The sequence below is a fragment of the Penicillium roqueforti genome, assembly GCF_015533775.1.
Source record: "Penicillium roqueforti strain LCP96 04111 chromosome Unknown scaffold_22, whole genome shotgun sequence".
Classification (NCBI taxonomy): domain Eukaryota; kingdom Fungi; phylum Ascomycota; class Eurotiomycetes; order Eurotiales; family Aspergillaceae; genus Penicillium; species Penicillium roqueforti.
The window spans coordinates 292,689-308,167 of record NW_024067586.1 but is presented as its reverse complement, the minus strand read 5'-3'; the positions used below and the strand labels follow the sequence as shown (position 1 = coordinate 308,167).

General features: G+C 49.1%; 4 protein-coding genes across 4 annotated transcripts; 2 read left to right on the top strand and 2 right to left on the bottom strand.

Moving 5' to 3' along the window:
• Window positions 1-6: 6 nt before the first annotated feature.
• LCP9604111_7349 (putative nucleoside diphosphatase (Ynd1)) lies at window positions 7-2,315 on the bottom strand (the record flags this gene model as incomplete). Its single annotated transcript, XM_039075371.1, has 4 exons — window positions 7-1,976; window positions 2,038-2,164; window positions 2,218-2,252; window positions 2,306-2,315. 4 exons carry the CDS (start codon window positions 2,313-2,315, stop codon window positions 7-9), a joined length of 2,142 nt encoding a protein of 713 aa, XP_038926740.1.
• Window positions 2,316-3,362: 1,047 nt separating this feature from the next.
• Window positions 3,363-5,015, bottom strand: LCP9604111_7348 (ammonium transporter; the record flags this gene model as incomplete). The annotated part of the gene is made up of 5 exons (XM_039075370.1): window positions 3,363-4,052; window positions 4,108-4,428; window positions 4,487-4,667; window positions 4,730-4,944; window positions 5,004-5,015. The coding sequence occupies 5 exons, from the start codon at window positions 5,013-5,015 to the stop codon at window positions 3,363-3,365; spliced, it is 1,419 nt and encodes a 472-aa protein (XP_038926739.1).
• Window positions 5,016-8,236: 3,221 nt separating this feature from the next.
• Window positions 8,237-11,755, top strand: LCP9604111_7347 (putative C2H2 finger domain protein; the record flags this gene model as incomplete). Its single annotated transcript, XM_039075369.1, has 1 exon — window positions 8,237-11,755. The coding sequence occupies one exon, from the start codon at window positions 8,237-8,239 to the stop codon at window positions 11,753-11,755; it is 3,519 nt and encodes a 1,172-aa protein (XP_038926738.1).
• A 1,371-nt stretch (window positions 11,756-13,126) lies between these two features.
• On the top strand, window positions 13,127-15,437 carry LCP9604111_7346 (putative C2H2 finger domain protein; the record flags this gene model as incomplete). The annotated part of the gene is made up of 5 exons (XM_039075368.1): window positions 13,127-13,132; window positions 13,197-13,867; window positions 13,925-14,068; window positions 14,239-14,847; window positions 14,903-15,437. 5 exons carry the CDS (start codon window positions 13,127-13,129, stop codon window positions 15,435-15,437), a joined length of 1,965 nt encoding a protein of 654 aa, XP_038926737.1.
• Window positions 15,438-15,479: the final 42 nt, after the last annotated feature.

The following is a 15,479-nucleotide window of genomic DNA, read 5'->3' as shown; positions in this document are numbered from 1 at the left end:
GTCGCGTTAGTCGTCGGCCAGTGGTGTCATGTTGGGTGATTTTTGGTGAGATCTCGTCGGACTACCAGCTCTTGACCGACGGCCGTTCGTTGTAGGGCCTAGAGCAATGGGAGCTAGGTGGTCCCTGCTCTCCGTCCTGACTACTAAGCCTGCTCGGTCCATAGCGATGCCGGAGCCACCACCACCACTGCTGATCCCAAGACCAATCGTCCCGGTCGAACTATTATCTAACGCGTATTTGAAACTGGGAGTGTTGCTGTTGCTGCCCCAGCTCGACGCTCGCTTCGGTGGTACCAGTCTAGCCAAGTCTGCCTCGGAAAGACGTCCACCATCCTCGCTCCCGTCGGACTCGACGGCACCAAGCTCATACTCTTGAGCACCGTCCTCGAGAACTCGCTCGTAAGATGGGGCACTTCGACTGATAAATGGCAGCATCGATTTGAGTCCCTTCCGTTTCTTTGGATGATTGGGATGCGATGGCCCACCACGGCGCAACACGTTACTCACGCGGTTGAAAAGCCGCGATCGACGGCTGCGTCCGCATAAGAAAAAGCCGGCCATGAAAACGATAAGCATGAAGAGGACGAAGCCTGGGATTCGGCGCGGAGAATCACCGTCGAATAGCGCATCATGCCAGTGCTCACTGTGGAAGCTGTCTGAATCCGGTAGTAGTTGAACACTGGGATACTGGAAGTCGGCCGGGATACCGGGGACATTGCTGCCAAAGCCTACTGGAAGACCTTCTTCGATCTCTAGAGGCACCTGAGAAGACGCGTACAAGACAATCTTGCCCAAAGTCCAACTCACTTCGGTCGAGTCGATCTTGTTGACCGCCTGGAAAGCATCAAGGTAGCCCTTTTCTTTTCCATGAGCCAAGACTTCTTTGGTGCCGTTGTGCAAAGAGCCAGTCGTATTCTCCAAGCCCACGCGAGGCACTCCAATGCCATCATGTAGCATATTTATGATCCATGATGCCTTGAAGCATACTTCGTAGGCCTTTTGGCGATCAACCTTCTTTCCCCATTTTTGCTGTCCAAGGCCATGCTCAATGGAGTCCCAATCTTGTGAGCAATACGTTTGGACCCGTTCTTGATACGTATTGAAATCGTATGCTTTGTCCTTGTATCCCATTTCGAAAATCTCGTGAGTGGTGTGCCAGTATTCGCTGATCCCGATAAAATGGTTAACATCGAAGTCGATAGCTGGAACGTGGATGCCGTTTAGCAGACACGGTTCATCCGCACATGGAGCATCCTTATCCAACAATGGGTATGTCTGACGGAGACATTCGTCGAATCTGCCCGTGCCTAGCAGATAAGGTTCTGTCTCGCTCGCCGATGCAACCCTGCCATCAAGTGTGGTGCGCAATCCACTAGGAAGACAAGGGTCAGGCATTTCTTTGATACCTGGCCCAATTGCCATCTGCAAAGCGTCCAGATAGCGTCGCCGGGCTTCATGCACGCCGAACTCTAACCACGAAGTGACAAAAACCTTGTGCTCTTGAACTGATCCATCAATGTTTCGCAATCGCAATAATTTGAGGTCCTCGGCGTGCTTCTCTGTCTCCGTAACATTCGGGGCGAACGCAATTTGGGCTGATGCGCCACCCATATCGAGGAATCCGTAGGTGCTGTGTCCCTTTCCATGGTCGTGTTTCTCCGGGGCATCAAAGGATCCCATCAGGTAGTTTGTCGCAATCCATCCGTATAGTCCCTCGGTCACGCCCGGAATCACCTGGATGTGAACCCCACAGTCCGGAAGTAAAAAGTTTGAGTTGTCACGAGCATAAGAACAGATCTGGTCCAGAAGCAATTGTCGCTCGAGATTTCCTAGCAGTCGCATACCTGCAGTGGCAAGGAGGAATATGGGAGTGTCCTTGGCATCTTCCGCGGGAATGATCCCCTTGGCGTGGTCTAATAATTGAGCAAGATGGTCTGATCCAACCAATTCGGGTGTGTTGGCGAATGAAGAAACACCTTTTGCGCAGATAGGTTAGTATGTTGTCGACGAATCCGTATTGGCTTGAGCAGCGCTCACCTGGGTGAATCTTCTTCGTCCATTCTTCTTTAGTTTTGATTTCCGGTAGCGATTTCAAGTCCTCCACATGAGCGTTCTTTCGTGCCGCGGAATTTCGTAGCCATCGGTAAACGTGTACGCGAGTCCCCTGTGCAGTTGATTAGTGGCATGACTCCGAGTCTCCGGGATGAGTCGACATACAGACGATCCTGCGTCTAGGACGACACCATAACGCCCTAATAGAAAGGTCAATTTGCCGCATCATGAAAGTTAGGGTAGGACTGCATACATTTGCCCATTTGGACTTTTGATTATTCGCAGAGCATGACAAGACTGCTCAAAATGAAGCAGAGGATCAATTTGTCAAATTAGGTTGCAAGAATATGGGGTAAACGAATGACGGAAAGTAAAGAAGACTTGAGAGTGAAGAGTAGAGTGAGGAGAGAGACAGCCAACCTTGGAAGGCCAAGAAAGATAAGGAGAGTGCCAAAAGCGGCCTGGACGCGACGACTCCGGAGCGGTACGAAACATGACGGGCCGGACTCGGAATTTTCAGTGGCAAAATGGGCACAGATTGGTCCGAATTGGGAAAAGTGGGGTAATTTATGGGTAATTTAAGTTTCTGTGACCGGGTAATCTTTTTTTTTTCTTTTTTTTTCCTGCAGATTTTCAATCATTTGATGGGAATAACATCCAATGTCTCCAACGTACAATCTCGAATGTACTACAGACTTAGTTTCTCCTGCAGATGTGTACACATCTCACTGCGGCATGCAGACTAATCACGTTGTTTTAATCTTGACAGGGACAGTTCCACTTGGGCCTTGACTATCTCAACTTCACTATTTATTAACTATAGTACTCTGTAGGTACGGGGTAGTCGATACATTGTAAGCGGATATGTATCCCAGCCTCGTCGTCATGGAATGCAGCTTGGGAAAAGGACCCTACAGGACACTAAAATGCCGGGGAGAGGGGAAAGTATACGTCAGCCCCTCCCTTCCCCGGCCTTGGAAGCCGATGGGGAGATTCGTTGCGTCACTCTAATGAACAAGGGTCTGTCTTGGCGAAGGCTTTTCCTATTCCCCTGTTACTGTATGGTAGAATCCTCGTAAAAAAAAAAAAAAACAAAACAAAACAAAACAAACAAATAAACAAACAAATTCAGTCACACACTGAAAGTCACAAGCTTTCTTCTTGGGCATCTCTCGCTAAAACATTATACATAGAAGCGAGATGGCAAATAAAAAATAAAAATAGAAACATCGAAGTTAATATCTGAGACAAGTTACATGTTCGACATACAATTCTGGGATTTGAAGTCACGAGACGAGACTCTAACCCGGTCATTCCTTCGTTCCCTCAGACCCAACCACTACAGGAAGCTGCCCATTAAGCACACTTGCAGGTGATGAAGACCCGCATAGATCGTCAAGCAGCGCCCGCTCACCAATCTGCTCATCGATAAACTGCGTGCGGTCCAGGCCAACCATTTCCACCTCCTCATGCACGCGCAACTGCATCCCCGGTATGAAATTGATAATGTAAAGCAGGATACAGGAGACAACAAAAGAATATGCCGAGATAGCACACACCTCGGCCAATTGTTTTCCAACCTGCACTCCATTGCCGTTAATGCCACCAGTGGCCTCGGTCACGCCATCCAACGCGGCAATAGATTGCGACGCAAAGATGCCGGTAAGGAATGCCCCCACCATTCCGCCGATACCGTGCAGCTTGAACACATCCATCCCCTCGTCTATGTGTAACCACTCATTGATGTTTTGGAGGAGCGCGCAGACGATGCTCGTGAGGAACCCGATGACGGCAGCAAGCCACACGGACACAAATCCGGCGGCTGGCGTGATGCCTACTAGCCCTGCGATTGCGCCTTCGCATGCCCCCACGACCGAAAACTTCCCACGATACTTAATATAGTCAACCAGCACCCATCCGAGTACGCCTGTGCAAGCCGCAGTGTTGGTGTTAAATACCGCTAGCATTGCCCGCATGCTAGCATTTAGAGTCGAGCCGCCCTAAGAAATCTCTGCTGTCAGACTTGAGTTTAGAAAAGGCACAGGTGTGACATACGTTGAACCCGAACCATCCAAACCAGATCAAGGACGTGCCTAAGAAGACTAAGGTGGTGTTGTGGGGTTTCGCATGTGAAGGCTTGTCGATATCCTTGCGCTTCCCCAAAACAAAGGCATAAGCCAATGCTGACCAGCCAGATGCGATGTGAACCGGGCCGCCGCCGGCGAAATCAAGTGATGGGAGGTTATACAGCCACCCGTTGCTGTTCCAGGTCCAACAGGCTAGGGGACAGTAGACGACGGTTGCCCAGCAGAAGCCGAAGATCAGCGAGGGGATCATGTTGCCTCGTTCGAAAGCTCCGCCAACAACGATCATGACCTACCGCAGCATTCCATTAGATCCAGTCTCGCGACATTCTGTTTTATGTGTTGCTTACCGTGCATGCGCAGAATAGAAGCTGATAAAAGCAGAACACAATCTCCGGGAGATCCGCCGAGCCAGGCGATGGTGCTACCATCACACCTCTCAGACCGAAGTTCTTAAGGGTTCCAATGAAGGGACTTGCATCCCGGGCATAGGCTAACGAGTAACCCCAGAACATCCATTGGAACGTTATCCTGGCGGGATATATGGTGTCAGTACGATGTACGCGTGGATTTTGAAGAAGACCTTAACGTACACGGCCGCAATCATGAACGACTGGAAGAGTAATGCCAGTGCTGATTTTCTCCGTGCAAGACCACTGTAGAGAAGACCAATCCCGGGGATGATCAACCAAACAATGAACGAGCAGAGGATGATGTAGGTATAGTTCCACTCGACGCCTGCATATTGAGCATTTACATCGACCTTGAGTGGATCTCCGCCTGTTGGGGTAGATGCATTGTAGACTGGCTATATTATATGACTGTGTCAGCTGTGTGCAAGTGTCATTTCCATCATACTAGACTTACAGAGTCGGCCATGATGAGAACTAGAATGGGATCGCAATCCTAACTCCTCTGCTCGGGGGTCCACAGTACATATATATTCTCTAGCAGAGTGGACATCTACATAGCTCATAATAGCTAAAACAAAGATTTTCGGGCATCTTATCTATTCTATGACAGCAGCCAAGACTATTGTTTCAACGGGGAGCTTTGAATCTATAGTAGTCGCCTATAGTTCATGGGAATCTGTGACTGTCGGATGAATTATTCATGATAAGAAGGGGACTTGATTCGATCTAAGCTAAGATAAGGATCCGAGAGCATGTGTTCCATAGAATTTCAGCCATCCAATTACGTCTTGTTCTCGTGTTGACCCCGGATCTTACAACCCTCTAGGGCTTAGGCTCGTTATCGAACGCCTATCTTATCTCGGGAATGATCTTGGCGTCAACGGTACGGAGTATGGACTACAACATACAACGGATGTCTTAGACTTCGAATGCCAAGTTGCTGACACCTTGGCACGATTGTCAATAGCTTGGCACGATTAGTCCCGAAAATGATGCCTTTAAAATCAAAAGGAGATCGTTGTTACGTAGATTAAAAGCGAATAACGCATCAAACCTGGACAGCCGGAGGTGGATACTATACCCGAAGTAGCTAGCGGGGAGTGTGTGTCGCTGAATAAAGAATGTGTCTATAACTGACTGGTCCTTCTCATAAAGCCCCTTTAGGATGCAGAATAGTGGTATTGTAGGGCAGTGGGCGGTTAGGAAGCGGCTGGACGTCTAAACATACAAGTGGAAAGGCAACCGTTTTCGGTCTCAGTAGCGGTCATTTCGGCATCAATCCCACGGTTCCTCATATTCTAGATACAAAAATGCCTTGGCTCAGTGGGAGCGTTGCCGGATTTGGCAGTCAAATTGGCGTCGCAAAGGACGTTGTCGGGAGTGTAATGATGTGAACCACGAGGCGAAATTAGATTTGCCGGTAATAATTAGGACGAGCTACAAGAGCTTAGGCTCCGCCAAGCTGGTTGTGGGAAACAGGTTGAAAGGTGGGTCGTAGGAGAAGTACTTGATGAAGGTGTAGGTCGGTGGAGAGGTACTCAACCGCGTGGACAGCGAATTGTGGGGTCTGAGGTGCATCAAATGGAGAGAGGCAAATCGCTATAGAAGGAGGATTCAGAATTCCTCTAGTGATATTGCCATCCCCATTTTATCGATGATAATAGGACCATCGAACGGAGAAAAGGTGGATGATGTTGAGCAGGAGCCCATTGAATGAGCGCTCACTTGCGAGAAGGAAGATATGGTTGCAACTGACAATATGATGAAAATGACCACGATATCAGTCGAGGGCAAGCTAGATAGAAATAGGGTTAGGAAGCGGAAGGTTCCGATCCGAAATTAACATGAATAAAGTATAACCAGTTCGAGCAGCGGTCTTATATATAACGATCTGAGTGTCCTACCGCATCTGCACTTGCTACTTATAAAGGGAATCACCATTTATATGGTTTACAGAAAGTCCTTATAGCAGGCGAGCAGAACCCGTAAGTAGTTTTCCTTTTCCTTTCTCCCCGGTACTTATTATCTAATAACTGCTCTAATAACTACTCAAAAATTGTTCCAAAAATTATTCCAAAAACGGTATAGATAATAAAGAGCGATTCCTTCTATAACTAGAAAGTACGGATAGGGTAGGTACAATAGAGGTATATATACCTCCTAGATTGTGAGGTGCCAGAAGAAATAATATATTCAACCAATAACGAAGATTAAGAAAAAAGGAAGAAGCAAATTGTAAAGTATGAAGCAGCTGCTAGTTGATATAGCTGACTACTTTACAAACGTTGCAAACCTTTCATCATTGTCTGGAGTACAACATTTACAACAGTATACCTACGAGGGATCTGGATGGCCTGCGGCCGCCCGATAGCCGTTTTAGAGCAAAACGACTGATTCTAACTTTTAATGCTATGTAAAGTGTGACTGTAGAAGCTCTGGGGAAGATAATGATGGTTCATTCTTGTTGGACATCGTGGTCACCTGACCATCAGCTCGGTGCGGCAGGCACCAACCCCCACAACTAGATAGTTGGGCATTCTGCCCCTTTAGGAATAGACAACTCTCTCCCTCTATCATTCCATCACTACACTGTAGTTACATCAATTTTCTAGTTTACTTATTCTGCCGGTTGGGTTATTCTGCCAAAGTTAGCCGGACTACCTCTTCACCGCATATAGCCTGCATATCAAGGCATCAACCCTACAAATTCAGCGAAATCTTAGCAGGAATATGAAGATTGAAGATCCTTGCGGGTTTGCTTGCAACTAGGTAGGATTCAAATTCTATCTTGACAGGTTTGTTATGGAAATCTCATAAGCGCTGTAGTCTATAATTACATTAGTGGGCGCGTAGAGAAGGGACCATCATTACTATTGACATTGGTCAGATATATAGATAGAACCTGGGAATGTGAATACTGCATAAACCGGTTTCATCTTGAGCAATTTCTGACCAACGGTAAAAGGTTCATTGTATTCAGCCGTGTGTTCCAATAAATTTAGCCCTATGGACACGGCCAGAGCAGGATAATGCTGTGGCTGAGGCGCCTATATACAAGCATACGAAGTACCCAATATCGATAGTTCATATAATGCTTCATATAATACTACTCCATAGGTAATGATGTAAAGAGAGAATGCAACTTGCACAGCCACAGGGTCGTTCCCTAGTGAGGCTCCGTGAAAAAGCGGAGCATTTTGATTCCTGTTTCTTCTTTGAACAAGGCTGACAGTCCGGCATTACCAGGTCGACATTTGATAGTTGATCTTATTGGTGTTATTCTTCTTAGTCTTGTATTGAATCAGAAGTGGAGGGATGCGCCCGGCGCTTGTTCAGCTGTTCCCCTCATCTCCGACTAATCTTCGGCCCCCATAGCTTCTGCTTTTTCTTTTTTTATCTTCCTCTTTCATTTACTCTTTAATCTCTGATTTTCAACTTCAACTTCAACCTGAACTATTTGCGGCCTCGTCTGTCCCTTCATTCCCTTATATATTGGGGGCGTCAAACCACACCAGAACGCCAGATCATCACACCAAACACCAAACACCACACACAACTCCAATATAATCGCAAATCTGCTTTTATAATCTATACGACGATATCTACTCGATGCTTTCTAATTCGACTTAATTTGATGCCCGTTCTCGCGGTCAATCTTTGGCTAATTGACCGCCATTTCATTTCAATATGTCGCACGCCTCCCCACTCAGCGCCCAGGGGCAATCGCCAGCAGATGCAACCCAAGATCGATATGCTCCGGATCCTTACCTATCAGCCCCATCTGATCCCGAGGAAATCTTCTTTCAGGCCAGTGCCATTCGACTAACGCCAACGCGGGGGAGTCCTGGATACCGTGCGGGACCCCCTCATGAGGAAACTCCGATCGACTCCACAACCCAGGGCTATTTGGACCCGAGAGCAAATGATTATACGGACCCAAGCACTTGCACCTCCCCTATTTCTGATACAAGTGTATTCGTGGAACCGAAGGATATCGAACTGGCTAGTGGTTCGATATGGCAAAATGAAAACCTGCCATCGTACAGGATTGGGGAGGAAAATATGCCTGTCGATGCGGTATGGGGTTCTTCCATGGCGCCGAGCTTTCAGTGGACGGGATTGGACCACAACCAGAATCCGAATCCATCACCCACGCTGGCGGGTCCAGAGCCTCCTGGCAATTCTAGGGCACGGCAATCAATCCCCACCTCGTGCCAGTCTGGCCTCGGTGTCTTTAACGCAGGTGCTGAGCCGCCGAGACTCGGTGTCTTGACCAATGAGTTGACCACTGAGCAGGCTTCGGGTGCAACCAGGGGAAGAAGCCCCATCGTTAAGATTACAACCTTCACCCGAGGGGATTCGCCCGAGGAACGCAGCACATCACCCCAAAGACATCTCAGCCAGTCCTTTGCACATCTATCTGCTAATTCAAGCGACCTAGAAGACGAAGATGATAGCGATCGTCACTCGGTATTTTCTGTTCCCGTGAAGCGATCTGAGAATGGCGGATGGATTCTAAACCCATCAACGCATCTAGCTGGCATTGACCCAACGTCCCGTGGGGATGAATTCGTGCCAAGTCCCAATGACGTCTATATTCAGCGAGAAAGGAGCGAGAAAAATGTGGATATTTCTCATTGGTCTGTCTCTGTGAGCGCAGCCAACAGCGACGCCGGTGGGGACTCACCTAGTTCACCGCGTCCACGCCCACACCTTGTTTCCAGGAGACTTCGAGCGAGGAGTACCGGTGATCATCCGTTGAAACAAGAAGATTATTTCAACCTCAAATGTCGCACCGAAGACACATCATTTCCTGGGCCCGGGGTATTAGTTCATGAAAGCAGCGACGACCTCAGCGAAGATGAAGCAAGCGTTGACATCTACTCCGAGGAGCCCTCAGCCGAGGTTGATGAATCTGGTAGATATGATCGCAGCACCCCCGAGGTCTATTCATCTTTCTCGCCGACTAAAGATGACGAAAGCATTCATATTTACCCCTGGCACGATCCCCCTCGCGATTTGACACCCAGATTACAAGCGATGCAGCCAGATAGCTCCACAGACGCTATGATAGCTTTTAACAGACGTGTGCGGGACCTCGAAACTGCATCGCTCGAAGCAACAATTGATAACAATAGCATTATCAATGTTGGTGCATCTCTCGAAAACTTTTCCATTACCGAACTACCCAAGAAACGCACCAGTCTGTTGAAGCGTCAATTTCTGCAGGCATCATCGATTCTGAAGCGCCAAGCATCTGAACTTTCTATCGGTCAATCGAATAGCTACCCCGGGGTTCCGCAGCGTGATACAGAGGACTTGCCGGCAAAAACGAGTTATTCACCACGGAATGGGTTCTTGCACCGTCGTCATTCGCGAGCGCCAAGTTTGAGCAACGCACTTCTTTCAATGACCAGCCAAATGGCCGCTGTCGGGCAAGCAGTGTCGCCTGCACCCTCACCGAATACGGAGAGAGGTTCTTTAAATATCCAATTCAAGGGTCGAGGTCGAAGCAGGAGCGAGGTCCCCCGACCAAGTAGCCCTGGGCTAATAAATCTCATGACAGCTCATGGTGGACCACCAGTTCCAAGCATCACATCACCCCATGTCAGTTCGGACGCCTACCAAATACCTAAAAGTACATTTCTGGGCCCTGAAAATGGAGGTGCTGATGAGAATGATACACACGCCAGCAATAACAAAGGCGTAGCTATGGATTTTCCCGCTGTCCAAAGTCTCCCAGTGCCGACAATCGAAGGGTTCAAATCGCAGATCATGCAGTTGAATCCAAGGCTTGAGCCGGCTTTGATTCACCGCTTAGCACATGAGCAAGTCCGCCGATACAAGATCTTGGTTGATTTGCAGCAGAAGCATTCCATTGCAGCTGCCAACCACACGTGCAAATCAGGCACCCTTTGTACTATTCAGGCAGGGAAACCCACTTTGTTGCAGGATCTCGAGGCCCCCAACGATCCGGAGGCAGGACAGATCCAGTCCCAAGTGACAAATTTCAGTTATGAGTACGAGCAACAGTATTCTCCAGGTGATGGGACGGCGGCTGCGACACATTTCCCTCCTGGCGTGCCCCTTCCACCAGTCAGTCGTCTTCCTGCCCGGTTTGAGTGCCCCATTTGCTTCGAAGTGAAAACCTTCCAAAAACCATCCGACTGGTCTAAACACGTTCACGAAGATGTGCAGCCATTTATTTGCACATTCCCCCACTGTACCGAGCCCAAGGCATTCAAGCGTAAAGCAGACTGGGTTCGCCATGAGAACGAGAAGCACCGGCACCTGGAATGGTGGACATGTGTATTGCCTGAGTGCAACCACAAATGTTACCGTAAGGACAATTTCGTTCAGCATTTGGTCCGGGAACACAAAATGCCAGAGCCCAGGATCAAAAGGACGGAGAAAGCCTCTAGCACCGTGGATGCCGAGAGTGTGCCAAATAGTCGAAAAGAGCAGGAGCTTGACCGATTATGGCAAATGGTCGAAAAGTGTCGGCATGAAACCACGCAAGCCCCGCAGGAAGAGCCATGCCGCTTCTGCGGGAATATGTGTAGCGAGTGGAGAAAGTTGTCAGTCCACCTTGGCAAACACCTGGAGCAACTCGCCTTGCCCGTTTTGCGATTAGCGAAGCCGAGCAACGCTTCAACCCTTGCCACCAACCCCAGCAAAGTGGGGCAGATTCGGGAATCATCGGCCGCGCCATATCACCCTGGACACGAACTACCCGAAACAGCCTCCACCTATCTGCAGCCGCAGTACGCGATCCGAAACACTAGCACACCGGCTAATCCTGGGTTTTCAATCAACGCCGTACCTCTGGCAAATTATCCCACCATCTCCGGGGGCGAACTTTCCATGGAGCCGGAGTCCATGATAGACTCTCATACCCCTGATCAGTTCCCAGGCTACACGCACACGACGGGCCAATTTGACCAAACCACACTCCGTCCCGCTCAGGCCCAGGCCTATCCCCTACATCAGAACTCAGTGACGTACCCACCGCCTTATAACGCCGTCCCGAGATCGAGATCTCCGGGGGCGGATCTCATGCCGCAGCACTCGTATCCTCTAACCCAGTATCTCCCTTATCCCTCTATGTACCCCACCGATGGTACTTACTCAACTTACCAACCCATGGAGTCCAACAGCCCCTACAGTCCTGCGACGTACTCTTCGGGATGTCCCTCTCGAATGTGATTATAGATACAATGCCCCCTTCTTTTTGTATTCTTATTCCCCCTCTCCGTTTTGCTGTCAATTGTTCTACGTCATCTTCACCGTGTTAGTGATTACTAGAAGGAATTTTTGTGCCTTTTTCCCGAGCATCGGGAGAGCTGGTCCCGATCTCATGTATTTCTGGAATGATGACTATGTATGATGATTTAACTAACATGCTTTCTTTCCTTTAACACGTGCTCGCAATATCTCTGTACATATTTCGGGCGCTCAGGAATTTCGTTTCAGACCAAACAGCGCATGGCATATGAGAGATCAGATTTATGTTTTGGCTTTTCCTCTTTTGTACTAGGCTGTTCCCACTTGGGGCATGGTTCCATGGTTCATAAGAACATAAAGTACCTCTGGAGATCATCAATGGTAATCCGAGATTTAGTACCGAGCACGGAGCACGGAGTAAAGATCAGGCTAAATTCAGATAGTGCTCCAATTCTCGTTTCAGAGTTAATCTCCTTGACTCCTGGATGCGAAAATACACATGTATCGCGTATAAACGTGCGCATTTATCTTATTTATCCCTTGCACGAACATGGCAAGCGAGCATCGGCGTCGATCAGCCTTGTTGATCGTCTGTCCTGTCACAGCCCAATCCGGTCCTTGCTTCCCTACAGCAGCCTCCTCCCCTTTGGAGACTTATCGTGAGATCTTCATGGGGGGCTGGAGTTGTCTTGCATGCCTCGTGCAGGGGGACTAACGACATTTTCTGTGTGCGTGGGTGTGTGATACGTGTAAACTATGGATGTTCTGCGATTATGTTAGAAGCGGGCTGAATCAACCCTGGGAGGTGAGAGTGTTCGGCAGCCGATCGTGAACCGGACAACCTCGGGAGACCAGGGTTGAGGTGATCTTAGTCCGGTATTGGATTTTAACTATCAGCCTCATATTTTTGATGTGGAAAATATCACCACAGTTTATGGAATAACCTACAAATTAATATTTACCCGGGTAAAGGGGCGGGCTGTGTAATCAAGGGATGACATGTTGCATTCCACGCTGGCAACACGCGAGGGTGAACTTTGTCTTAGCTTTTACCTCCCGGGTTTCTGTTTTGCTTTTTTCTTCTTTTTCTTCCTTTTTTGTGTATATTTTATTGAGCATATTCCTAATCATGTTCGCTTAACACATTCCAACCCTTGAATCGGCTATCGCGTGGTGAAGTCAACCGGCTCGGGTCGTGTGGAGCTTGCGTGTCTCTCGCGTGTAGGGTTTTGGCATTTGCATGCATCGCGAGCCTTTTAATACTGTGCCCCTCCCATTTGACTGGGTGCTTATTCTCTCTCGACTTCACGAAATTTATCATCTTCTTTATATTAAAGACATTATTAGATAGTCATGGAGGTTCGTGCCCTGTTAACTCTATACGACTCTCCACACGAATCATAATCTAACTCCACCCTAACAGACACAGCTGGACTGGAATGACTCCACAGACATCCTTCAAGGCATCATGGTTGGACACGAAGGACATGATCTGTCCGATTTTAGACCCTCGAATATCCCCTTCGATGCCGCAAACCCACTACTAGACCTCCAACTCGGATCGCTCGATCCAACAGTTAACCACCCACTCTTAAGCCAGTGGCCTTCACACCCCAGTGACCTATACTACTCCCAGTACGCTCACTCCCGTCTGATAGGCGACCAAGATGCCTGGAATCCGCTACTGGCCACCGGTGTCCCGGCTGCCTCATCCATCTCGCACTTGAACATGTCTGTTCAGATGCCCGACCAGGACTGCTGCCTCTCGCAACATCACTATAGCGAGCCATCTGAGAACGGGAGCCAGTATATAGATAGCTATCATTCCGCTGATTCCGGGTACGGTGGGACCAGCTGTGCAACGCAATCTGTTGTTGCTTCTTCGTACAGCGTGGACTCGAGCCCGCACGTCGAGATGACAGAGAATATGCCTACGGAGTCGGGGCCTTTGTTTGGTCATTCCAAGTATGGATCTGTGTCTGGGTCATCGTACACATCGGAGTTTATGGGCTCGCCGTCGCAGTTGGTGGATACCTCGATGCGATGCGATCATCCATCGTGCAAGTGGGTTGGGAAATGTCCTTCGGACAAAAGGTATATCGTTCTAGCCGCGATTTGAGAATAGTGATGGCAGGGGACTAACTTCCACAGGAAACACGAGGCTCGCCACAAGAAACTCTTCAAATGTGACGTTCCAAATTGCCCGCGGAAGGACGGCTTCGGCACCATTAATGATCTGGCCCGTCATAAAAAATGCGTTCACAATAAGGAGCCCGAGCGTGGGCCCAAGATGATGTACATGTGTTTTGGGACAAACTGCCCGCGCCCGAACAAGAGGTGGCCGCGTCTGGATAACTTCAAGCAACACTTGAACCGAATGCATCGAGAAGAGGATGGGGAGGCACTCCTTAAAAAGCGGGTTTCAAGTGAGACATCTAATGTTCCATGCACTAATTAATGAACAGGTCCATGGATTGGTACGAGACAGTCATCCTCCACCAACCAGAACAGAACTTCGACGAGCGTAGCTCAAGGGACGAGTCGGTATTAGAAGCGGAAGAAGATGAGGCGTCTGTCCAGTCAACCGATCTCGAGCCGGAATATGATTCCATGTCTCAACAAAGGACTGATATCTTCACATTTGGTGCTGCCACACCAAGACCCCCTCAGTATGGTACGCCGTCTCTCGCAGACTCGACTCCTTCTCAATCGCCTGCTTTTGGTTCCATGGGTCTGTCAAAAACGAGTCAAGATCCGTCCACTGAACGTGCCATCGCAAGGCCTGATGGATCGGTTGCAGACGCCGCTGATAACTTAATCAACGCCATGACAAAGATGATAAACAGCCGCGGGCGGAGATCAAGTCAGAATATGGATGAGGGAATCGATCTTGAGACCGACGCTGCTCAGCTCTCCCAACCCCAGCGGCAAATGCTACAGAAGTTGCTTTCGGTGGCATTGGAACGGTTATCTGACGAAAACGAAGCCACCGCCCAAGGTCCTGATAGCGAAAAACGTGGGTGGTTCCAATGTGACGCGTGCCCAAAGCAGACCCGGCTTCGCTGTGAAATGAAGTAAGTCACCCTTGACCCTTATTCTTATTAGTGTATTAACCACGGGTATCATTAGAAAGCACCAGAAGCGCCACGATCGACCCTACAGCTGTACATTCCCCCACTGTGCCAAGTCATTCGGCAGCAAGGCCGACTGGAAGCGCCACGAGAGCTCCCAGCATCTCGGTGTGCCCAGTTGGTTCTGCACGGAAACCGATGTGCAAACAGGCGCCTCGTGCGAGCGGCTGTTCTATCGACCCGACACATATACCCACCACCTGCGCCAGCATGGAATTCATGAATATCACGTCGCAGCTTGGGCTGGCAATCACCGGCTCGATCTGGCCGGCCAGTCAGATTTTTGGTGTGGATTCTGTAACCACAGAGTCACACTAAAGACCCATGGCCCCGAGGCCTTGGATGAGAGGTTTAATCATATTGATATTGAGCATTTCAAGAAAGGAGAGAGGGGCCAGGACTGGCGGTTCCCGTCTTCGTCCCTCGAGGGAAACGAGATGGATCAGACCAAGGATGCTGTGGTACAGACGCTTGATCACAGTCTAAAAGCTACAACGACGGGCGAGCGGAAGCGCAAATATGCTGCGGCATGACATACTAGGGTTTTTGAATAGTTATTGGAATCCTGGTTCCGT